Source organism: Ylistrum balloti, unplaced genomic scaffold, assembly GCF_031769215.1.
Source record: "Ylistrum balloti isolate Yb309-2 unplaced genomic scaffold, AGI_CSIRO_Ybal_v1 Utg370700, whole genome shotgun sequence".
NCBI classification, from domain to species: Eukaryota; Metazoa; Mollusca; class Bivalvia; order Pectinida; family Pectinidae; genus Ylistrum; species Ylistrum balloti.
In genome coordinates, this window is record NW_026782420.1 from 612,202 (window position 1) to 638,177 (window position 25,976).

General features: G+C 34.3%; 1 protein-coding gene across 1 annotated transcript in view; it reads left to right on the forward strand.

The window, feature by feature from the left end:
- LOC132557587 (double-stranded RNA-specific editase 1-like) overlaps nucleotides 1-25,976 on the forward strand; it is a 102,836-nt gene that overhangs the window by 18,427 nt on the left and 58,433 nt on the right. The window contains exon 3 of the mRNA XM_060222096.1: nucleotides 3,026-3,052. Coding sequence (XP_060078079.1) covers nucleotides 3,026-3,052 — 27 coding nt within the window. The remainder of the gene's footprint in view (nucleotides 1-3,025; nucleotides 3,053-25,976) is intronic.

Consider the following 25,976-nt stretch of genomic DNA (forward strand, 5'->3'; position numbering starts at 1 on the left):
AAAGATCACTTTTGATGGAAATCTGTCTCAGTTTTTGAGGAAATGTCTTTTGTCATTTGCTGTATTGAGAAATCACTTGTGATGGAAATCTGTCACAGTTTTTGAGGAAATGTCTTGTCATTTTCTGTATTGAGAAATCACTTGTGATGGAAATCTGTCACAGTTTTTGAGGAAATGTCTTTTGTCATTTTCTGTATTAAGAAGTCACTTGTAATGGAAATCTGTCACAGTTTTTGAGGAAATGTCTTTTGTCATTTTCTGTATTGAGAAATCACTTGTGATGGAAATCTGTCACAGTCTGTGAGGAAATGTCTTTTGTCATTTTCTGTATTAAGAAGTCACTTGTAATGGAAATCTGTCACAGTTTTTGAGGAAATGTCTTTTGTCATTTTCTGTATTGAGAAATCACTTGTGATGGAAATCTGTCACAGTCTGTGAGGAAATGTCTTTTGTGACTTTCTGTATTGAGAGATCACTTGTGATGGAAATCTGTCAGTTTATGAGGAAATGTTTGTTGTCACTTTACGAATTAAGAGATCATTCAATGACTGGTAAAGGTGTTTTAATGACAAGTAAGCTGAGCTTTCCTGAGTTCCTATAACAAATTGTTCAATACAGGTAACAGTGATACCTGATTAAACATCAAACAGGTAGAAAAGCTACAGTTGTTAATTAATATTGGGTGATTTCAAGTGTTTGGCTTTGAACTAATCTGCTTTATAAGGTTGTGAGATGTTGGACCAGTTGCTAGCTGATAGTGTTACCTGATAAAGGTAGTTGTTACATGTGAATAATCACAGTGTTTGATGGCGTTGTGGTGTAATTACACAAAGGATTGCCCATGGGGGGCAATTGTGTTGTGCTGGTCTTCAGATACTGTAATTAACTCTGCAGAACAATGACCTCATAACTGACCTACTATACAACCTTTGACCTCAGGTGGTGCAGTGTATGTACCCAGATGTGGGTACATGTCATTATGATACTGTAATCTTCAAAGGTAGTAGCAGGATGTCAATTATTGATGACTATTATTCTGTTTGGATGTCATACACGTTTTTGTGGTTGTTTTCTCCATTTCGTTCTATTTCCCAGAAGTCTGTTCAGACTACAGTGATTGATTTAGCCTTGAAATACGGATTGTAAATATTTGATGGGACAGAACAAATGATACCTCAATATTTACACCGGACATTTTATTTACTTGCCAATTATCACCTTCACTGATGATTTATCAGGTAATATAACCAAGGACCTTGCAGTGTTGATATTAATATGCATGCTGAATATGTGAGTGGCAGGCATTCTGAGAAAACCTGGTCACATAGTTTTAGTCCCAGACAAAAGATTTAATCTTTATCTGTGTAATATCTGACTTACTACAGACCCCAATGTGGTATTTACCTTACTATAGACCAATGTGTAATATTTTACCTCACTACAGACCCCTGTTTAATATTTGATCTTACTACAGACCCCTGTGTAATATATTACCCTATTACAGATCCCTGTGTAATGTATTACCCTATTACAGACCCCTGTGTAATATATTACCCTATTACAGACCCCTGTGTAATATTTGATCTTATTACAGACCCCTGTGTAATATCTGTCCGTACTACAGACCCCTATGTAATATCTTTCCTTACTACTGACCCCTGTGTAATGTGTGACCTTACTACAGACCCTTGTGTAATATAATACTCTATTACACATCCCTGTGTAATATTTGATCTTACTACAGACCCTTGTGTAATATATAAACCTATTACAGACCCCTGTTAATATTTGATCTTACTACAGACCCCTGTGTAATATATTACCCTATTACAGACCCCTGTGTAATATATTACCCTATTACAGACCCCTATGTAATATCTTACCTTACTACAGACCCTTTTGTAATATATTACCCTATTACACACCCCTGTGTAATATATTACCCTATTACAGGCCCCTCTGTAATATATTACCCTAACACAGACCCCTGTGTAATATTTGATCATACTACAGATCCCTGTGTAATATATTACCATATTACAGACCCCTGTGTAATATATTACCATATTACAGACCCCTGTGTAATATCTTGCCCTACTACAGACCCCAATGTAATATCTTACCTTACTACTGACCCCTGTGTAATGTGTGACCTTACTACAGACTGGTGTGTAATATTTGACCTTCAGACCACTTCTACTGAAAGATGCATTACTGGTATAGGAACAATGTCTGTTGTGGTAGTATTTTAACGTCTGGTTGAACGTTGATTTTCTTCCACTCATCATCGAAAGCAACATTTGTTTCCTTATTTGCGTTTAGGTAAAAACTCTACAGAGCTTTGGTTGATTGAACATGTAAACCAAAATCAATTACCTGTGGCCAATTAAAGCTTCTGAACTGCATCCTTACTGAGAGTATTTACTTACGGATTGCTGAAACAATTTGAAGGTCAGAGATCAAAGTCCTTGAAGTCCTTGTTATTATAAAAACTCTTTAAAGAAAACTAGTTTTTGTACAGGTGCAGGAGATATATCTTAATCTTTGCCATTTTATTTGGTGTAAAGTATATTCAGGCAGATGTATAGTAAGGTGATTTCAGTGTGAATGTTCATCTATTGGTGCTGGCATTTTACTAAAGATCACATGAATTCATGATCAGTGTGTGATCTAATAGAGAAAAACAGATCTGTAGATAACTAATTTACTGACTTCCTTTCTGACAGGGAAGTGTTTCTTATAATTTTAGATATATTAAGTTTGTATCAGGTAATACTATTAACTATCATTGTTGTTTCCGTTAACCTCTATTTAAGGATAAGGTCTATATTAGTAGAAATTTATTTAAGTATAAATATACGAAAGGTTGCTTTAATTATGAATGACGGACTTACGATCTGACCCAATAAGACTTCCCATTGTGTGAATTAAAAGTAATGTCTGTACTGTGAACAAAAGGGCTGGTATATAAAGAATCCTTTTATTATACTCTATTGATTAAAATACAAATAAATGTTCTGTGTAGACTAAAGAAGCTTCTGGGGATGGTGGTGTGTCATGTTTAAAATTTTTGGTGAATGACCCAAATTATATAGCATAATGGAAATGAATAGTCCAGCAATTTTTAAATACTTTACTTTGAAATGGAGAGCATGTTTGAAAGACGGGTTTACACAGACAGTGATTAATGAGGTGCAGACTCGTAAAATCTACCCAACATGATATCCTAGTTATATCCCGATACAATTTACCTGTCAATGTTAACATATAAACTAAAGGCTCTCATCACCTTAGTTTGTCATATCAAAAAATAGATAAACAAGATATTTAAGGTGACTAGATTATGTTTGATGTGTCAACAGAATAGCCTGTGACATTGTGTGGGGTATTCACTGGTGGGAGGTTCCCCCTAACACACTTGAGAATCGCCTAGTAGACACATGAATGGCCTTCACAATGATGTCAGATTTTGATTGTTTAGTGTCTATGCTTACACGTTTATACTAGAAGTTTCTGAGTAACTTGGTCAAGCATGTTTCATTGACATGTCATGTAAATCTTCCGTTTATCAACTTTTGAAATAATAGATCCAACACAGTGAAACATTGATTTGGGCAAAATTAGTAGGAGTAATCCTCAGCCGTATAGAGTCCATGTACATGACTGTGGTGAAATGATGGGGTTAGTGAACCACTAGGGAAAGACTGGTCAAGTCTTATAGGAATAGAATGTGAATTTTTAAAAGACTGCTACTCTGGAAGTAGTATAGATGAAGATAATTGAACCTAATTTAGGTACAGAAAATCCCTTAGGAGAGAGGTTTAATGCTTAAAAAGAGAATGAAATCACACCACACTGCTTAATTTGTGGGAACTAATGAAGATGAGGCCCCACTCCCTTGCTTTGTAGAAACATTAAAGACCAGATGTCACTCCATTAATTTGTTAGGAACAAATGAACAAGACTGATAGGGGAAACAAGAAACTTTAAAAAGAACTCATTTTCAGTACGAGTGAAGCTTTATCACCCATCAATAGCCAGGGTCGTTTTGGGACCAAGTATCCTTGCAGTAGCTGGCAGCTACAGTACTAAACATACAGGAGACTCCAGATCAATTGTCCAAGGACAAAAACACGACAGCAGAGGACAACTTAGAGTTCTCATCTTCCTGAGAAACGCAAACCACCCAAAGTAGGGATCATTCAAACACATGCCTCCGAAGTTGCCAAGTCGCTCTGCCATCTCTTTGAGATACAGAGACAGAGCTCAGAAAGGGATACAGAAAGTAAATCCTCGTGAAAATGTTTTTATAACCAAATCTGTTATATTTACTAAGGATTCTGATCATGAGCAAGAATATAGTATAAAGTAAAGAATCGGCAGTCCCCATTTCAGGAGAACAACAAGGCCTGACAATTATAGATATCTATTTCATTGCTATATATTACGAACACAAACTTTAAAACATACATGGATCCAACGGAATATGCATGTATTAGGATTAGGCAGGAGATGATTGGTGGGGACCTAATTATGACAAGACCTTATATAAATCTTCCTTACTAAAGAAACTCGGCCTTCTGTGGTAATATGCTGTCTTGTGTCATTGATTCGTCAATACTAGATGACTTATTCAGATCCCAGAGATCAGTTTTCTGAATAATCATTCTTAGTATATTAAACTATTTCAAAGCTAACAAATGACAAACACAAGCAAAGTCAGTCCACACAATCATATTAAACACGGAGAATGACCTTTAAAGAGGCAGGCTTGAAGTCAATACTACAGAGCAGGTGAGAACAATGGAGTTATATTAAATGGTACATGTTGGTCATTCACCGTTTTACAATTCACTCTTTTCGGGTAATTAAAAGTTTTGTTCTGGTAAGTATTGAGTCAATAAAGTTTTTTTGTTACGGTAGGTGTTGAGGTTTTTTTTCTGTGACTGTAGCGTTTTAACATTGATCACTGAATTAAAGGTATAATTGGCTGTATATAATGTACAGGTTTATGTACTGTTAAGTATTGTTATTTTGCCTGTCGATTGGAGTAATGTGAACATGTTCACCAATTGTGTCCCGAGTATTGACTACCCATTATCTTAGTGTTGTGAATCATTTCTGTTTATACATTGTAAGCGGAGGTTTTGTTCTCCCAGTCACAAAAGAGTTTGCATTGTGTTACGCTGTCCCTCTATTCAAATGAGCCAGGTTCATGGCCTGCGGGTCGTCATTGTTTTGGGCCAACGATCAGTGTCTGTCCACAAGGAGAAGCCACGAGGTTTGTGTAAACTTTATTTATGTTATATATTTTCAGGGAGGCACCTTTTCCTTAGGACTTGTTCAACCATTAGTATAAATGCTGCCTTATATAGTATACTTACATTTTAAAGTTATTAAAGCTCATAAACTCTGCATTCCTTCATCGTCAGTTACTTTGATGATATATATCTAAGATTTCAGGACAAGTTCATTGTTAATTAGACATGTTGAAATGCATTTTACATCTAATTAATCAGACAGGTATTCATAAGGGGCTAATGGTCTTATAAAGCTAAATTAAGAATTGTCAAAATTCTGAAAATTAGTAGAATTTAGTTGGAATCCATCATAATACAGTACATGAATACACAGATATTTCTATACTACCTTGCTCCATGGGAAGTAGCTCCAAGGGAGGTAACTTGACACAGTTTGTGTGAAAACAAAACTATTACAACTAAAATGTACACCTTATTATTGATTTACAAGTTTTGTGAAATGAATATTAGCAAAAAAGTAAATGACACTAGTTCAACCTTTTAGTAAAAGGGAAATGTTTATATGCATGTGACAAGTTTGTTCAAATGTGTGGCCTTGATGAGTGTTGAAGGTCATGTGATGTGATCTATCAACTTTTTCTGAAGAATAAATTAGCGATGATTCCCGGGATCAAATTCTAGCTTTATTGTGCTTAATTGAAAGGCTTTTAGTTTTGTTTAAAATCACTTAATCCACTTTCAAGGAATCAAATGTATTAACATCCTTACATACCAAAGTTGTGAAAGTCACAAAAATCAGACAATTTTTAAGAAAGAAGCATGGATTATTTGTAAAGAATTTTGAGGCCTTGAATAGTATTAACTTTTTATTGTGCTACATTGCATAATCTGTGATTGAGATATAAATTATAATCAACTATTCAGTGTCAATATTCTGTCTTAATTATTTTTCATGATATTTGACAGTTTATGCATGAAACTGCTGACAGTGGCTTCTATATTACATTTGTAACCTTTGTTATACTAGAATAGATGTTTATGTTATATCTGACCTTGAGGACAAGATATATGAAGTGTATTAAGGTAATATCTATTGTATATTACCCCTGGGAGAGGTATTGTTTTATTGACGGAGCGTGTGACATCTCTACCAAAGTAAGATGATCCAGACCAGGGGGACAAGACTGGCATGCAATATTTATGTGGGATGAGAAGTGGCAGATCACAAGGCCACCAGACCTTATTAGCTTGTTACCAGGGCTGCTGCTCCTACATGAAAACTAGATATTGGCTTCTCTTTTGGTTGAGAACACTGTAAAGATATTTTTTGCATGGTTCAAATGTTTTTTAACTTTGTAACAAATTTAAGAAGCAAAATGGATGTAATTTTTGCAAAAAATTCTGAAACAGTCTATAGTTTTAATGGAAAATTGCAAGGAAATAGAATCTGTCATAACAGCTTGTACAATAAAAGGGATTCAGTCATTAAGGACTATGTATTTAGGTGAGCTGTAGTGTGGTAAGATACTGTACGGTAGGGATGTCATTGACCTGGTCTTTATGAGTAACCATGACAACTAGTAATCTCAAGGTCAAATGTGTAAAAGTGTTAAGTGATTTCCTTTTGCCAGTACAACCTTCTGTACTTACAATGGTATCACTGTACACGCTAGGTCTATATATCCTTTCCGAAATCTCCAGACATTCAGTCATCAGTACGAACTGTATAAAATTATTCCATCACTCTGTGCTGCATTTATTCCAGTCCTTCCTCTTGTCACTGGAATGATTCCCCTACACTGATGTTAGGGTGTGAACTGTTCAGTTTTACGAGAAACAGATAAGTATAGAACATGAATTATGTATGATAGCAAGCTTGGTATTCCCGGATTTAGTCCAAACTGGCTCCCAGGAGATTGTCTCGATGGGAAAATTTGGAATTTACAATTTATTGGGATCTATCAATTGGAGGAGATATTGCTGTTATCCTGTTATGATATTTAAAACAATCGACTGTCTTGGCTGATCATGAATACATTGGCGTTTATGTTGTGTGCCTTTTTTGAAAGATTCTGGCAAAATTTATTCTCTTTTGTTCATGTTTAGTGGCCTGCATTAAAAAAACCTTTGTTCTTAGGAGGTGACAAGGTTATAGCATTTTAGGTATATATAGGTCAGCTTCCCTTAACATGACTCCTGTTTAATTGTGATCATAATCAAAGTTTTATAATTTTCAATTATTGCTGTGATATAAGGATTTAGGGTAGATGAAAGAAACACACTACCACATCTGTATTGTGTATAAGTTAAATGTGATGCTACCTGTAACACTGAAATTCTGATGCACATGCCTGGATCATTACAAAAGACACTGGCACCTGTATTGAACATAAGATACTGCAACATCTGTATTACGGTACACAATCTACAGTCATCTGGGGTAATTTGTTTGCCCTCACATAAAACTCCATTTTCACCACATATTAAATTACCATAAAATTCATTAAATTAGTTCTTTGTGACTGAAACATCATGTAACACCTTGGATTTTCATATTGTTTCTATTCATAATTCACCATCTTTTGTCTTGTCAAATTCCACAACAAAATCCTGTTCCAAACTTCGTTTGATAGACTCAAGGCCATGCCGGAGTGCTCTCCATTGTTGTGATATTGACCCTCTGACTGTAGCTACCTAAAGATATGTGAAGTATAATCAGCCATCCAGCTGTCCCTGTATATTGGTACTAGATCTATATATAGTCCATTTAGTTCATTTCGATCTTCTTCTCGACTCAAGATCTACGTTCTTTGTCAATTTCAGAATATAAATAGTCTCTACAACTGTAAATGTCGTACTCATCTAATTGCAGGGGAGATAACTTTAAAAGATATTGATTTCTGTGCATGTTGAAGATTTATTGTGCATCACTATGGCTGGCAAATTATTGGTAGATTGCTTAAATCTTTCAGCATTAAATAATGAAGGGGAGACAACTCAGTTTCACTATTTGGTAAATATGGCATCAGACTAAGTTTTAAGTATCTAAGGCATCAAATGTGATTTCTGCAGTGACTGCACAAAAAAAGGATTAAAAGGGAGGTAATCTCCTTTTGGTTACTGAGTAAGAAAGTGAAAACAGGAACAAAACTGCCTTTTTTCAATCTTTAACTACAGGGAAATCATACCATGTGTATTGAGTAAGTAAGCAGACAAACTCCTATCATTATTGAGTAACAGTAGGAGTTATTCCATTTCAGTAATAATGTTTGATCATTCTGAGGTACCTTATTTATTCTACAATAAGCCCAGGGGCTAACTCAACCTAATGACTCAAAGTAGTTAGGATTGGGCTTGTCATAAGGCAATACCCTGGCATTTATTGTTATTTCTCTACAAAACTGGTATATATTTAGATATGGTTGGGCTTATTAACAGGTATGACTTTGCCAGTTAGATATCGTGTCTGAGAATTCAGTAAAACTTACTGAATATTTGAATATTATCAGCGTGAATGACATACAGCTGCTGAATGGCATGGAGGGTCAGGACAGCCAGTTCACTTGGCCCTGTAGCTTCGAACAGCCAGTGTTGATGAGGGTTAGGACAGCTTGTTCAGTTGGCCCTGTAGCTTAGAACATCCAATGTTGATGAGGGTTAGGAAAGCCAGTTCAGTTGGCCCTGTAGCTTCGAACAGCCAATGTTGATTGCCATCTGGCATGCCATGCTGCAGTACTTACCTCTGACAGTGTTTAAATTAACCAGGCCATTTTATTACACAAATGATCTTAGTGTCATTACCACTTATGATTCTAATATTGTGCCTTTTTTTCACAAAGCCCACAACTCTTTTGAATGCAGAGATTGAATGTTATCTGATACCTTTGTAGTGGGGAGGCGGTAATTCATTATTCTGTTGGACATATTTAAAGAAGGGCTTGCTGTGTTCCCAGGAAAGCCAAATTGTTTTGTTTTGCAAATTGGGACTAATTAAAGAAAATGGAGTTGTGCAATATCAAGGCAGCTAAGTTATTATCAAGGCTTGAATTTTTTAATGTATGGTTACATTATACTGAATGAAACTAGAACCAGGTGTTTTTGTGTAATTTGTAGGAGAAAGTTATTTATTCCATACAATGTTAGTTTGTAGAAGAATGGTATGGAAATCCTCTGTAAGCTGTATTTTTATGGGTGGGGTAGATTACTGAAGATTCTATAATCAAAGGAACCCATGTAATAAACAGATCACAGACTACCTGGTTAATGTTAGGCTAGTACACAGGTACTATGTATTGATCTCTATTCTACATGTTAAACCTTTGATCCATTTCCATTTCCACATGGTAAATCTTTGATCCATTTCCATTTCTACATGTTAAATCTTTGATCCATTTCCATTTCTACATTTTAAATCTTTGATCCATTTCCATCTCTACATGGTAATCCATCGATCCATTTCCATCTCTACATGGTAAATCTTTGAATTATTTCCATCTCTACATGGTAAATCTTAGATCCATTTCCATCTCTACATGGTAAACCATTGATCTATTTCCATCTGTACATGGTCAACCATTGATCTATTTCCATCTGTACATGGTAAACCATTGATCTATTTCCATCTGTACATGGTAAACCATTGATCTATTTCCATCTGTACATGGTAAACCATTGATCTATTTCCATCTGTACATGGTAAAACATTGATCTATTTCCATCTGTACATGGTAAATCTTTGAATTATTTCCATCTGTACATTGTAAAACATTGATCTATTTCCATCTCTACATGGTAAATCTTTGAATTATTTCCATCTCTACATGGTAAATCTTTGAATTATTTCCATCTCTACATGGTATATATTTGACCCATTTCCATCTCTACATGGTAAACCATTGATCTATTTCCATCTGTACATGGTAAACCATTGATCTATTTCCATCTGTACATGGTAAACCATTGATCTATTTCCATCTCTACATGGTAAACCATTGATCTATTTCCATCTGTACATGGTAAACCATTGATCTATTTCCATCTCTACATGGTAATCCATCGATCTATTTCCATCTGTACATGGTAAACCATTGATCTATTTCCATCTCTACATGGTAATCCATCGATCTATTTCCATCTGTACATGGTAAACCATTGATCTATTTCCATCTCTACATGGTAAACCATTGATCTATTTCCATCTGTACATGGTAAACCATTGATCTATTTCCATCTGTACATGGTAAACCATTGATCTATTTCCATCTGTACATGGTAAACCATTGATCTATTTCCATCTGTACATGGTAAACCATTGATCTATTTCCATCTCTACATGGTAAATCTTTGAATTATTTCCATCTGTACATGGTAAACCATTGATCCATTTCCATCTCTACATGGTAAACCATTGATCTATTTCCATCTGTACATGGTAAACCATTGATCTATTTCCATCTGTACATGGTAAACCATTGATCTATTTCCATCTGTACATGGTAAACCATTGATCTATTTCCATCTGTACATGGTAAACCATTGATCTTTTACCATCTCTACATGGTAGATCTTTGATCCATTTAAACCCCCATGTGGTAATCCTTTGATCCACTATTGTGACCAGATGGTAATCTACTGGTCCATTTTGTCTCCACATTGTAAACCTTTTGATCTACTTTTGTATCTCTCAATTATTCCAAACGGTTATCTTTTGAGATACCCAAATGGTAATCAGGAATTGTGGAGAATAACCTGTGGTCCAGTGTAATCAGGTGATGAGGATTGTTTTAGGATTGATAGATGTACATGTTTTATCTGCTTGTGTTGTTTTTATTATACAGCTACTGATAATAGATTCTGTAATAATTTGGCTGTGTTTCCGTGGTAACAGCATGTCTATCTATCACCAGTTACATCAACATTCCTGTCTGTTGATAAACTGTAATGAGATGTGTGTCTTACCGTTTACAGAACGGCCATCATTTGATACACTCCTTACCTACTGTGGGTTGGTATTGTGTTCGTTTCATTCAATGGTATATTGTAGTATATGGTCTGATGGACCAGCCCTCTAATTTACTTATGGTTATGGTACATGAACCTCCCACACATCAAAGCTGGAAATTATCACTAAATCATTAGTATAGATACTGGTGTTCATTCTGACTGCATGTTTTTGAGAAGTTTGCAGATATTAAGAGGATATTCAATAGTTAACATAATATCATATCTATTTAACACATCAAAAGTGTAGAAATATTCTGTTATATGAGTAAAATTTATATTAAATGGGAAATCATTAAAATATCTTTTTATATCAATTTTAAAGGAAAAACAAATGAAAAAACTGAACCAAACATCAGAGTAAACAGGTACTCAAAAAAAGTTCAGGAAATATAAGTGTTGTAGTCTACCATTTAGTGCTGTAATGGGGTAAGAACTGCTTACATACAGACAAAATTTCAGAAAACCAAATGTACACAGGAATTAATCAATGGAAGACAAAGGTATTCAACCTTGTTTTATTTTGGTGTGAACATCAGTGGACTTTCAGTGCAGTGACTCTAGTTGGTCAAAGCTACGTAACTTGTATCACTGGAAAAGTCCTATCATTACTAGTGATGATATATCCTATATCATCAAAGCACTGATGATGTAAGTTTTATCATATTGATGAATTCCTATACCACACCCAAAAATGTAATAAATGTTGATTTGATATCCTTAATCAATTTTCATTTGATTCATTAAGTTAAGGTTACCTGGCCTAAAACAGAAAATTAGCATCTTATTGCAAGTTTGCCCCTAACTGAACAATCCCAGGAGGGTAAGATACTGTGAATATACTCGTCTTAGTGGTGATCTGATTTTACATCTACTATTAATTCGCTAATTGTAGTTTCTGATAACTATTTAATGGCAATTATTGTAGTGAGGCAAAGTCATCATTGCACTAATTGATAAAGATGTATACTTCTAACGTATGAGGATTTGATTGGACCAAAATAAGTACGTTTTTATAGAACATGGAAGGTGCCAAGTTACAAGGCTCAAACCATTGAAGACTGCAACCTGCTTCAACTGTGTTTTGTATGTCTAGTGTATCAAATGTATGTAGTATTTGGATGAAACATTTTATAGATTCAGGCTTTGTATCACTAGGAAGGCAATGAGGTACCATCTGGACACAGTCAAGGTCAGTAATTGAAAAATCAAAGGTTAATGATCTACTTTATTACATCACTAAATCATCAAAGAGAAAGTTTATGAAATGAATTGTCAGAGTGATATTTGTGTTTATATAAGCTGTAGAAGATTATCAGGACTCTTACTAATACGAGAAAACCAGTGATATGCTAAGTGATAAATTGTGATAAAATTCGTGTACTCAAGGTAACTGTAAACATGCACTGTTTTTATCAATCATCTAACTTTTTCAATTAAACCAAAACCTGGATGCAGAAGGCATGTATTTTGGAAAAAGTATGAAATGGACGATTGTTTTCTGTATCTGAATTCTGTTTTCAAGGCATTTGTTCATCATGGTTTGAACCCATCTTTCTTCGAAAAGCATAACATTAGCTTTACAGTAATGGAAATTTGTACACATTTATAGTTATTGTGATGAAGTCTGTGGAGATGTTGTTTTAAAGTCAGTCTTCAGGATATAGAGAAGCACAGGTTTATTATTCCAGGAGGTGATTCTATCTCTACAGTATTGTGCTGAGGTATGGGGTGCCAAGACAGGATTTCGGTGATAGTATCACACATATTGGGCTTCCTTTAAAAGCTGGAGAGCTGAGATACAGAAAGATGAGGTTCTAAATGGACCTGATAATATCAAATCTGTTATAAATTATGTAAAAAATTTCCCCCTTTTTCTTTGTAATGTGATTGTATCACTGCCGATCCACTGGGAACACTGCCTGATGATGGGTGTTTGTGTCTGGCCTGTAATCCTTATGACTTTGTTCTCATTCAAACACCCCAGACCTTGTTTGGGATCAAAAGAAGGAAGCAGTATTCCTGATAAAGACAATTATAAAGCAAACTTTGATTTTTTTCTTCCTATCCTAAAAATGTAATCTTGTTCTATATGCAATGTAGACCTTTGTAATGAAGAATTTTATTTCAACTGTAAACAGCGACAAACATATCAGGTTTGCATTTTTAAAGGTAACAAAAATGGTATTTTGAAATGCACATGTTGATCACTGTAAGATGCTGGTTTTGGCTGAATAAATTAAAAGTGAAATCAGAAGATAGCTTCATATTTTTAGCTCAAATGGCCTGAAGTGCCTACAGATCTGCCACTTTTTTCTCAGGGCTAGAGAAGTGAAACATTTTGTTGAAATATTTGAATTTCTCTTTAATGATTATTCATGTACGTTACCTTGCCCATACAATATCTCATGATTTAACCTTGCCCTCACTACCATCAGATGTTTGTTTTCAGAACGATTCTCAAAAAAATTCCCAATTTCCTTTCACATGTACATATACTACATGACAGACTGGATTTGAAATTTTGCCTTACAAATTTTGCAGAATTGTACTGTAATTTTTCTACATGAAAGTGTAGGAAGCATTTGAAGTTTGATTCAAACAAATAATGTTGAATTATAGAACAACTTTGCTGGTAAAAGTAGATGTGCATTAACTTGTGCTGTGTCTCAATCTCCCAGCTCTTCAAGTTTTACTGTCTAAATACCCTTTAATTCTGACATGTTTTACAATATTTTTCAACCACTCACAATTTATGAAGTAAAGTATCTAAAAATAGTAACAGAAAATAATGCATCTCAAGATATTTGGGTGTACATCTAGAAACTGCATAAATGTAAACTGACTTTGTGAGTAAAAACAAATGTTGTTGATGCGCTGCAATCCTGAAATTTCTATTGAAAGATGCTGTAGTACTTAATAATGTAATCGGTTTTTAGTAAACTGGCTCGATGACCACCCTGACAATGAGACATGGCTTTTTCACCTCTTTCACTTAAAAGAATCTAATGAATATTTAAATTTGCTGTTGGTTGTCCCACAGTCACACCATGTTAATTCCAGGGTTAAGATTCTCAGTGTAAAAGTACAAGCATTTTCCACTGGTGATCACTCTTGAATGCTGGGCATGTAATCAGGTTCATTTCCATCAAATGTGGAGTTTTTTTTATTCCTGACTTCTTGACTTGGAAATACATTAGGCGAGGCACACAGCTGGAGCAGTCATGTTGCTTGAGGGTCGACGTACACTGTACAGTACTTTTCAGGTTGCATCATGAAGATGAAAAATGTAGTGGGATGTTACTAACTGGTGATCAGGTGTCAAATGTTCAATGTTACTAAGTATCTGTAGTCATGGTTTGTTACTTAATATAGTGGTCTTCGCTTGTAACTTTTTCAATAATGTGGAATCTTTGAGGGTATAAGGAGAGACAGTTTAGACAGACAGACTAAGTGTCCCTGATTCTAATTAATTAGCTGATAAGAAAGCATTGTCAGAATGAATCAGCTGTGTAAATTAGAAAGCATCCAGTGAGGTGAAGTGAAAGTTTGTTGTTTTAAGATTAGTAAAGTGATTATAAGAATAGTGGCTTGATGCTACTGAGGTTTACAGTCAATTATTAGGAAAGTAAAGAAGGTGATAAATAAAGTTAAAGAGTGTTGTTGAGGTCAGCCACAATAAGTACAGGATGATGTGTTCAGAGGTAGTGTTATTGACTGGACACCTGAGAAACATGCATATGAATTTTTATCTATACAAGGCAAAATTTAACGTCATGATTGTATCCAAATCTTGGTAAACCTGTGGAACTGACATTTCTGTCATTGTAAGCAAAAGTAATGGCTCTATCTCAGTAATTTGTCAAAATAATCTTGCCATATGAAACACGCACATATATTACTCTTGTTGGCCTAGATTGAAATATGCAAATTATCCTCTTTACTGTTAGAGGAGAAAGAAGTACCTGGCATACCTTTACAGGTCAGATTGGTGAATCCAAACCCTTTCATCTAGGTCGAAGACAATGAAATTCCACTGCACCATACAAAGTATAGGTAGTCATAATTTCATGATAAGTAATCTCTGTATCAGGTATGAGAGCTAAATCTTTGTAAGATTAGATATTCGAGGTAAATTTTAGTTCAACTTCATATTAGAGGTAGTTCTTGGTTAGACTAAATATTAGAGGTAGTTCTTGGTTAGACTAAATAGAAGAGGTAAATCTTGGTTAGAATAAATATTAGAGGTAAATCTCGATTACACTAAATATGAGAGGTAAATCTCGATTACACTAAATATGAGAGGTAAATCTTGGTTAGAATAAATATTAGAGGTAAATCTCGATTACACTAAATATGAGAGGTAAATCTTGATAAGACCAAATATGAGAGGTAAATCTTGATAAGACTAAATATGAGAGGTAAATCTCCATTAGACTAAATATGAGAGGTAAATCTCCATTACACTAAATATGAGAGGTAAATCTTGATAAGACTAAATATGAGAGGTAAATCTTGATAAGACTAAATATGAGAGGTAAATCTTGATAAGACTAAATATGAGAGGTAAATCTTGGTTCGAACAGATATTAGAGGTAGTTCTTGGTTCGAACAGATATTAGAGGTAGTTCTTGGTTAGAACAGATATTAGAGGTAGTTCTTGGTTAGAACAGATATTAGAGGTAGTTCTTGGTTAGACTAAATATAAGAGGTAAATCTTGATAAGACTAAATATGAGAGGTAAATCTTGGTTCGAACAGATTTTAGAGGTAGTTCTTGGTTCGAACAGATATTAGAGGTAGTTCTTGGTTAGAACAGATATTAGAGGTAGTTCTTGGTTAGAACAGATATTAGAGGTAGTTCTTGGTTAGACTAAATATAAGAGGTAAATCTTGGTTAGAACAGATATTAGAGGTAGTTCTTGATAAAACTAAGTAGAATATGTAAATCTTGGTTAGACTTAGTGTTAGAGGTAAATCTCGATTACACTAAATATGAGAGGTAAATCTCCATTAGACTAAATATGAGAGGTAAATCTCCATTACACTAAATATGAGAGGTAAATCTCCATTAGACTAAAAATATGAGAGGTAAATCTCCATTACACTAAATATGAGAGGTAAATCTCCATTAGACTAAATATGAGAGGTAAATCTCCATTACACTAAATATGAGAGGTAAATCTCCATTAGACTAAATATGAGAGGTAAATCTCCATTAGACTAAATATGAGAGGTAAATCTCCATTACACTAAATATGAGAGGTAAATCTTGATTAGACTAAATATGAGAGGTAAATCTTGATAAGACTAAATATGAGAGGTAAATCTTGATAAGACTAAATATGAGAGGTAAATCTTGGTTCGAACAGATATTAGAGGTAGTTCTTGGTTCGAACAGATATTAGAGGTAGTTCTTGGTTAGAACAGATATTAGAGGTAGTTCTTGGTTAGAACAGATATTAGAGGTAGTTCTTGGTTAGACTAAATATAAGAGGTAAATCTTGATAAGACTAAATATGAGAGGTAAATCTTGGTTCGAACAGATTTTAGAGGTAGTTCTTGGTTCGAACAGATATTAGAGGTAGTTCTTGGTTAGAACAGATATTAGAGGTAGTTCTTGGTTAGAACAGATATTAGAGGTAGTTCTTGGTTAGACTAAATATAAGAGGTAAATCTTGGTTAGAACAGATATTAGAGGTAGTTCTTGATAAAACTAAGTAGAATATGTAAATCTTGGTTAGACTTAGTGTTAGAGGTAAATCTCGATTACACTAAATATGAGAGGTAAATCTCCATTAGACTAAATATGAGAGGTAAATCTCCATTACACTAAATATGAGAGGTAAATCTCCATTAGACTAAAAATATGAGAGGTAAATCTCCATTACACTAAATATGAGAGGTAAATCTCCATTAGACTAAATATGAGAGGTAAATCTCCATTACACTAAATATGAGAGGTAAATCTCCATTAGACTAAATATGAGAGGTAAATCTCCATTAGACTAAATATGAGAGGTAAATCTTGATAAGACCAAATATGAGAGGTAAATCTCCATTAGACTAAATATGAGAGGTAAATCTCGATTACACTAAATATGAGAGGTAAATCTCCATTAGACTAAATATGAGAGGTAAATCTCCATTAGACTAAATATGAGAGGTAAATCTCGATTACACTAAATATGAGAGGTAAATCTTGGTTAGAACAGATATTAGAGGTAGTTCTTGATAAAACTAAGTAGAATATGTAAATCTTGGTTAGACTTAGTGTTAGAGGTAAATCTCGATTACACTAAATATGAGAGGTAAATCTCCATTAGACTAAATATGAGAGGTAAATCTCCATTAGACTAAATATGAGAGGTAAATCTCCATTAGACTAAAAATATGAGAGGTAAATCTCCATTACACTAAATATGAGAGGTAAATCTCCATTAGACTAAATATGAGAGGTAAATCTCCATTAGACTAAATATGAGAGGTAAATCTCCATTAGACTAAATATGAGAGGTAAATCTCCATTAGACTAAATATGAGAGGTAAATCTCCATTAGACTAAAAATATGAGAGGTAAATCTCCATTACACTAAATATGAGAGGTAAATCTCCATTAGACTAAAAATATGAGAGGTAAATCTCCATTAGACTAAATATGAGAGGTAAATCTCCATTAGACTAAATATGAGAGGTAAATCTCCATTACACTAAATATGAGAGGTAAATCTCCATTAGACTAAAAATATGAGAGGTAAATCTCCATTACACTAAATATGAGAGGTAAATCTCCATTAGACTAAAAATATGAGAGGTAAATCTCCATTAGACTAAATATGAGAGGTAAATCTCCATTAGACTAAATATGAGAGGTAAATCTCCATTAGACTAAATATGAGAGGTAAATCTCCATTAGACTAAATATGAGAGGTAAATCTCCATTAGACTAAATATGAGAGGTAAATCTCCATTAGACTAAAAATATGAGAGGTAAATCTCCATTAGACTAAAAATATGAGAGGTAAATCTCCATTACACTAAATATGAGAGGTAAATCTCCATTAGACTAAATATGAGAGGTAAATCTCCATTAGACTAAATATGAGAGGTAAATCTCCATTAGACTAAATATGAGAGGTAAATCTCCATTAGACTAAATATGAGAGGTAATTCTTGGTTAGACTTAGTGTTAGAGGTAAATCTCGATTACACTAAATATGAGAGGTAAATCTCCATTAGACTAAATATGAGAGGTAAATCTCCATTAGACTAAATATGAGAGGTAAATCTTGATAAGACTAAATATGAGAGGTAAATCTCCATTAGACTAAATATGAGAGGTAAATCTCCATTAGACTAAAAATATGAGAGGTAAATCTCCATTACACTAAATATGAGAGGTAAATCTCGATTAGACTAAATATGAGAGGTAAATCTCCATTAGACTAAATATGAGAGGTAAATCTCCATTAGACTAAATATGAGAGGTAAATCTCCATTAGACTAAATATGAGAGGTAATTCTTGGTTAGACTTAGTGTTAGAGGTAAATCTCCATTAGACTAAATATGAGAGGTAAATCTCCATTAGACTAAATATGAGAGGTAAATCTCCATTAGACTAAATATGAGAGGTAAATCTCCATTACACTAAATATGAGAGGTAAATCTTGATAAGACTAAATATGAGAGGTAAATCTTGATAAGACTAAATATGAAAGGTAAATCTTGATAAGACTAAATATGAAAGGTAAATCTCCATTAGACTAAATATGAGAGGTAAATCATGGTTAGATTTAGAATTAAATCTTGATTATACTAAAGTGTGTCAGTTAGACAAGGTGCGAAAAGTAAAGCTTGGTATGACGAAGTATGAGAGGAAAATACTGGTGAGAGTAAATGTGACAGATTATATACAAAGTATGAGAGGTAAATACTGGTGAGAGTAAATGTGACAGATTATATACAAAGTATGAGAGGTAAATACTCGTGAGAGTAAATGTGACAGATTATATACAAAGTATGAGAGGTAAATACTGGTGAGAGTAAATGTGACAGATTATATACAAAGTATGAGAGGTAAATACTGGTGAGAGTAATTGTGACAGATTATATACAAAGTATGAGAGGTAAATACTGGTGAGAGTAAATGTGACAGATTATATACAAAGTATGAGAGGTAAATACTGGTGAGAGTAAATGTGACAGATTATATACAAAGTATGAGAGGTAAATACTGGTGAGAGTGAATGTGACAGATTATATACAAAGTATGAGAGGTAAATACTGGTGAGAGTAAATGTGACAGATTATATACAAAGTATGAGAGGTAAATACTGGTGAGAGTAAATGTGACAGATTATATACAAAGTATGAGAGGTAAATACTGGTGAGAGTAAATGTGACAGATTATATACAAAGTATGAGAGGTAAATACTGGTGAGAGTGAATGTGACAGATTATATACAAAGTATGAGAGGTAAATACTGGTGAGAGTAAATGTGACAGATTATATACAAAGTATGAGAGGTAAATACTGGTGAGAGTGAATGTGACAGATTATATACAAAGTATGAGAGGTAAATACTGGTGAGAGTGAATGTGACAGATTATATACAAAGTATGAGAGGTAAATACTGGTGAGAGTAATTGTGACAGATTATATACAAAGTATGAGAGGTAAATACTGGTGAGAGTAAATGTGACAGATTATATACAAAGTATGAGAGGTAAATACTGGTGAGAGTAAATGTGACAGATTATATACAAAGTATGAGAGGTAAATACTGGTGAGAGTAAATGTGACAGATTATATACAAAGTATGAGAGATAAATACTGGTGAGAGTAATTGTGGCAGTTTAATCTTGGTTAGACATTTTACAGAAAGGTGAGTTTGTGCTGCTCCAACAAAATATTCTCAATCTGCATTATGTTCAAGTAATTAGCCTAGAGCTTATTAACAACTTTTCGTACAGTGTTTAAAAAATCACTGAGGATATATAAAGGCTTTATATGTCATTTCAAATGGTTTACCACAAGGTCAGTGTTTCTATTTACAGAAAAGCTTTCATTGTTTTAGCTGGTAATGTCTTCTAACCAATATTCATTAACTACAATGTTATGGTGACTTTATTGTCTCTAGGAATAACAAACAAAGTTTACATGTCAATATTTCTTACTATACAAGATTTGTGTTGTAAGTAATGCTCTGCTTTAAAATTCCTGTACATTAGTAAACTTTTTCTTATCAGCATAAAAATCGGATTGAATTCTCTTCTTCCACATTCCACAATGATAAATGTGTGTTCTATCTATTGAAATTTTTGTTTGAATTCACAGCTTTAATTTCACTTCCAGGTGTTATTATGATCTGTCTATGGGAGTCCTCTATTTTCCACTGACTATACCTGATTGTTTTTTGTGACACACCAGTATCAGATTAAAACTAATGTTCAGAGATCAATATCTAAGAATTAGTCTAATCCCTTTGAAGTGGAGAAGTTCAGGTTTGAGAAGATAACAACTGATTCCTCCCAAGCTGTCACCAAAGAAAGTTAGTTCTAGTAAAAGTAAATATTTGATGTGAGAATCTGATAATGTTTCAGCCATGTCTAATCGATATTTATGTAAAAGTTTTTGTTGGACAGGGGGTCCCTGCTGTGGCAGGTATCTGATGGGCCCTGGATCAAATCGTAAAGTTACATGATAGACTTTGTGTTTATACCGGTACATAAAAAAAGCTGGGTACTGATAACATAGTTTTAATTGTAAGTGTGATAAACCTTTGATAGCTTGGTCCTGTACTGGTTCCTCTGTGTTTGTGTATGGTTTAGAAGCAGTTAAAAGCTATCAGTAAGTATATAAAAAGCAATAAATGATACTGAAATTTCATGTGGGTATCTCCTGATGTTGGTTCCCAAATGGGGGTGTTTCTGTACAGGATATACTTCCCAAGTCTACAGGGGCTACTGAGAGTGTATTTAATCACTCACTTAGTCAGTTTAATGAGGAAGCATATGCCAAACCTGCTGATACCCCTCCACCAGAGCCCAAGTGATGTAGGGGTCATCTAGATATCCTCATACTAGGAGACAAAGATAGCCACACAACATCTGTTACTAAAAATTAATGTAAAAAACAACACAATTCCCTCATGTTGAGAGGGAAATTCTGCGTGTACATCTGTTTGTTTATCATGTGTTAATGTCTGTTGATAAGGTAATACCTGATGGGCTTCATCAACAACAAGGTAGTTCACTTCTCCAGTTTTCTTCTACTGGGATTTGTAAGGGATATCAGCTAGAGTGGAGCTCCAGCAGCCTCCACACTGATATTTAACCCATAGCTGAAGTATTAAGTTGGATGAAGGCTGGTCATATTAATGACCTTATGTTAAGGTCATAGTGGACTTCAACCTTTACTTTCGAGATCACAAGGTTCAAATGTTTCAAGCAGATTCGGAGGTAGAATATTGGTAAGCTACACTTAGCTATCATGTATATAGGGTCACTATGGCAAGATTATTTTGCATCACTAATAGGTAATGTGATACAGGCCCATGGGGACTCTTCTCCTGATTATATCATGTCTGAATTAAATTTACTTGAATAGTCGACACTTGGGTGCAATCAAAAATTGGCAATGCAGGCTAGATAAGATAGACGCCTTCTGTTGATGAAGAAGGGTCCTTGTTGTTAGTATATTTTGCCATTGAGCATTGCTGATAGACTGGTCAGCAGAGTTGATAAGACAGGAAGTCTACACTCTGTAGAGGTAACCAGCCCTCCCACTGGACATTCAGCAATTACATTATGTGTATTGGAGTTCACTAAAGGAAGGAGGCGGGGCTACCTGGCATATCTCTATCTAAACTCACTGTTTACACCTCTACAGGAAACACAGGGGAAAGTAGCAGGTGCTGAACCCAGGCGGTTTTTCAAATGATTTAATAAGTTGGCACTGGGGATAATAATCAGTATTGGCCAATAACAGAACAGTTTAGTAGATATTCCTGTGGTAAATTGGATGAGTTTGGGTGGGTTCTCTATTATTCTGGAACATTTACCAGTTATTGATATATTTACTATTCACCTCTACTGACTTTTCTATTTTCAGTTAAGAAGAAAACGTACTTGTCAATTCCTCTTATTAAAGATGATATTCTCTGCTTGTTGAACTATTGTTAATTTATATCGAATGTTTGTTGTAAGTGAGGTATTAGTGATGGAATGTATCACCTATTTTTAGATCTGATATTAGGTAACACCAGGCAGCAAGGACATCAGTAAAAGCTCCCGTTAATGATAGCAGCAGAATTTTATCACTCAAATGGGATTTTCTTTTCTCACTACAACTTGAACAAGAAAACTAGGATAATAAGCAACTCCATGAATTTGCTGGCAAATATGTTGAAATGTGAGCAAGTGGAGGAATTTTAATACGATTTAAATGTTGTGCTTATTGTGGTAGCAATACCTTATGTTTTGATTTCTTTATTTTGTGAGGAGTCCTAGGTTACATACCTAATGATTTATCATAAGTCAATTGGTTCACACAATAATCAAATTATAAATGGTAAAAAAAAAAGTAAATGTCTTTTTAAATGTGAAAAAAAAAATTGATTGCACAAAATAAAGTTTTACAATTAAAAAGATTTACCGATTTTGAAAGGCAGTGATTCTCACCATTACCAAAATAATAAAAGTTCTGTGCATATTCAGAAACATTTTCAAGGATTTTTCATTCATATTTCAATGTTCATTTAAAAACAATATACGAACAGACAATTGAATCATTTTCAAGAGTTATTTTTTTATTTTGAGACTACCAACCATTCCTTCATCCCTGGCCTCATTCCAGTTTAGTACAGATTGGTAAGCTCATTTGCCAGCAATTAATCAGTGCAATGAGTTATATTGTTACAACAGAAATAACCTACAGGTAACACATATGTCTGTATTTCTATCTGAGCAAAACAGTAAACAGATGAAGATATGTGGAAAATTATATAAATAAAAGATTACGTTGTTACAAATTACCTAAATATCTATAAACCTTCAGCTGTTATCAGTTCTATACCCTACATAAAAATAAGCCATGCTGGAGAATATGTCTCAAATACTTCTACTTAGAGATTCTATCTGTGTTTTACACCTCGAATATCCCAGCCTTCTGCTCATTTAAACAATGGATCTGTCTTCTGACAACCGACCAGTCACAACTACAGCCAAGTGTCTTGTGTATCCAGGTAGCTGTTGAGGAGAGGATTGCTCGGGCAGAGTTGTCACAGATGGTGTGAAGGGTAGCTGTTGTAGTCAGTTAAAGTAAGGGCTCTGTCACACAAGTCAAGGTATTGGCTTTGTACACGACACAACTGGCTTGTTACAGAACCTGTTCTACCAAAACACTAATGTCGCCTGTGTGGTAGACTCAGCGGTGATGATTTTATAAAGGGCTGGTGTTACTACAGGTGACGGCCTTGGTAGACAGTAGCTCCAGTGGCTGTGTAAGAAGTGGCTGCACCACCAATTGGTCGACTGGTCTGCTCCCTAACATCTCCTAAGGTATAAGTCTTAGTGGTGACTAGTAACAGTGACAAGAGCCATTAATAATGGATGTGAGATGAAGAACAACGAAATGATATATTTTCTAATTACCAAAGAAGCAGGACTATGTCCCGATTAACGCTACCAGACAATTCAGACTGCTGCGAGGCGTGAGGAGAGAAGTTAGTTATCTGCGAGGGAGCTGTCAGTATTTTATAGGGAGCTGTGTAGTAGTGCGACGTCGTTGTAGGTAGTTGTCACGGTGAGGGAGCTATCGGTACCCAGGACACGGATAGGTGGGATGGTGGTGTAACACCTCCTTATTGTATAGATAGTCACATTATGATGGTCGGATACAGAGGTTCTGTCAAACGGGACTACTATTGGCCCTTCTGTAGTAAGTCTTTAATTTCTCCTTCACATTGTCACTGATATATTTAATGGTATGAGGTATTACAGTCTCCATTCATCGTTTACATTTTACAGTTTTGTCCTCAAATTTTCTGCCGATATTTCTACGTTGACCATTGGTCATTATAGCGTTAATTTTCACACAATAACATGTGTAGTGTACTTAGATATATCTGGCATTTTGTTTCTTATGTAAGGTTGTAAAATGATAATTATTTTTCTTATTGTGTATCCTAAGAAAATCTTGACATGAGCAAATTTTTCTTTTCTGTTTCTGACATGTTAGAGATTATATTTTTGACATATGATGAAAACAATAACTGAATGCAATATTTTTAATACGTTAGTGGAGTTTCAGGTAAAATCATTAGACCTAGTGATCCAGTGATTGCTGTAGCACCTCTGTCTTGTTTATCAATCACCAAAGCCACATTTGACAAAGCAATAATTGGTTTTTTGAAAAAAAATAGGTTTTTGTAATTTGTTCTACAGATGAAATCAAACATTAACTGCACAGCTGTTAAATCAGAATTGCTTCATCCCTTTTCTGCTCCTATAAGGAGCATTTGATTGTGTCTAGGTTTTGTAATTTGCTGCCAGTTTTCATTTTGTTTCACTTTACTATTTATTATATTTTATTACCATAAACAATTTCTGTTGAGTTTTACTGAAGCCTCCAGTAATCAGTGACTTGATATTAATATTTCACTTATAATTGTGTAACTTTGTAATTAATGTCTGTACATAATCATGTAGCTAACGTGTGATGTGAGTAATACATTCTGAAGGTACAGTAGGGAAAATGTTAAGTAAACATTGAGATAAGCTAGTTTTACACTATTTAAATGAATAAAGGAAGAAAGACATTAAGTAAATAAATGATATCAAGTTGATAATCTGAAGTATAACTCACTTCACAAACTCAGCAGATTGACTCAGTGCATTGGAAACATTTCTATATGACCACCCATGGTTTTATGGAAGCTGGTGGTTTTATCCCAAGGCAAGCACTGTTACACGATCTCCAACTCAAAGACGATGTTTATTTTTCAGAAGGAAATTTCTGATGCATCTTTATCTTTAAAAAACCCCCGTTGAAATTAGAAAAGTTAATTTGTGTGTATTTTCTGACACTCAGATTATCTGATTACATATATGGATGATGATTCTTAATTTTACAACAAACAAGGTAAGTTTCTCAGGAAAGTCCAGAGATTGAAGAGCATTATTGGTAACTTAATTATCAATTTCCCAACAGTTTTCATATTAAATAGAAAGATATATATCCTATATAACAGCATTAATCAATTTTCATGTTTAAGAATTTATGAGGAATTTTTCCAGAAGATATATATTCAAAATATTTTGATTGCTGTATGTATTGTACTGGCTGTGAAACATGCACATTATCATATCAGAAAACACATCAGCCTATTGGAGTTTTTATTTTGTGTATGTTCTGGTATGCTTACCACCAAAGAACTGTTGTTATGGGTGTGAAATGTCTGTTACTTACGTCATCAGTAGGTACACGAGCTTAGTTAATGTTTTGTGGATATTATTGTCTTGTCATTTGGTGATGTCCAAGTCTGTCATGGTTCTTACCCGTGGTGAAAGCCTGATATCAATTTCAGCTAGATCACAGGGACTTGGCACCAATTTTAATGGTTTGTATATAATTGGGTAAAGATATTGTGCCAAGCCTCTGTGGGTTATGTGGAAGAGAAATCAATCATAAAATTTGTTAAAACTTCCTGAAAA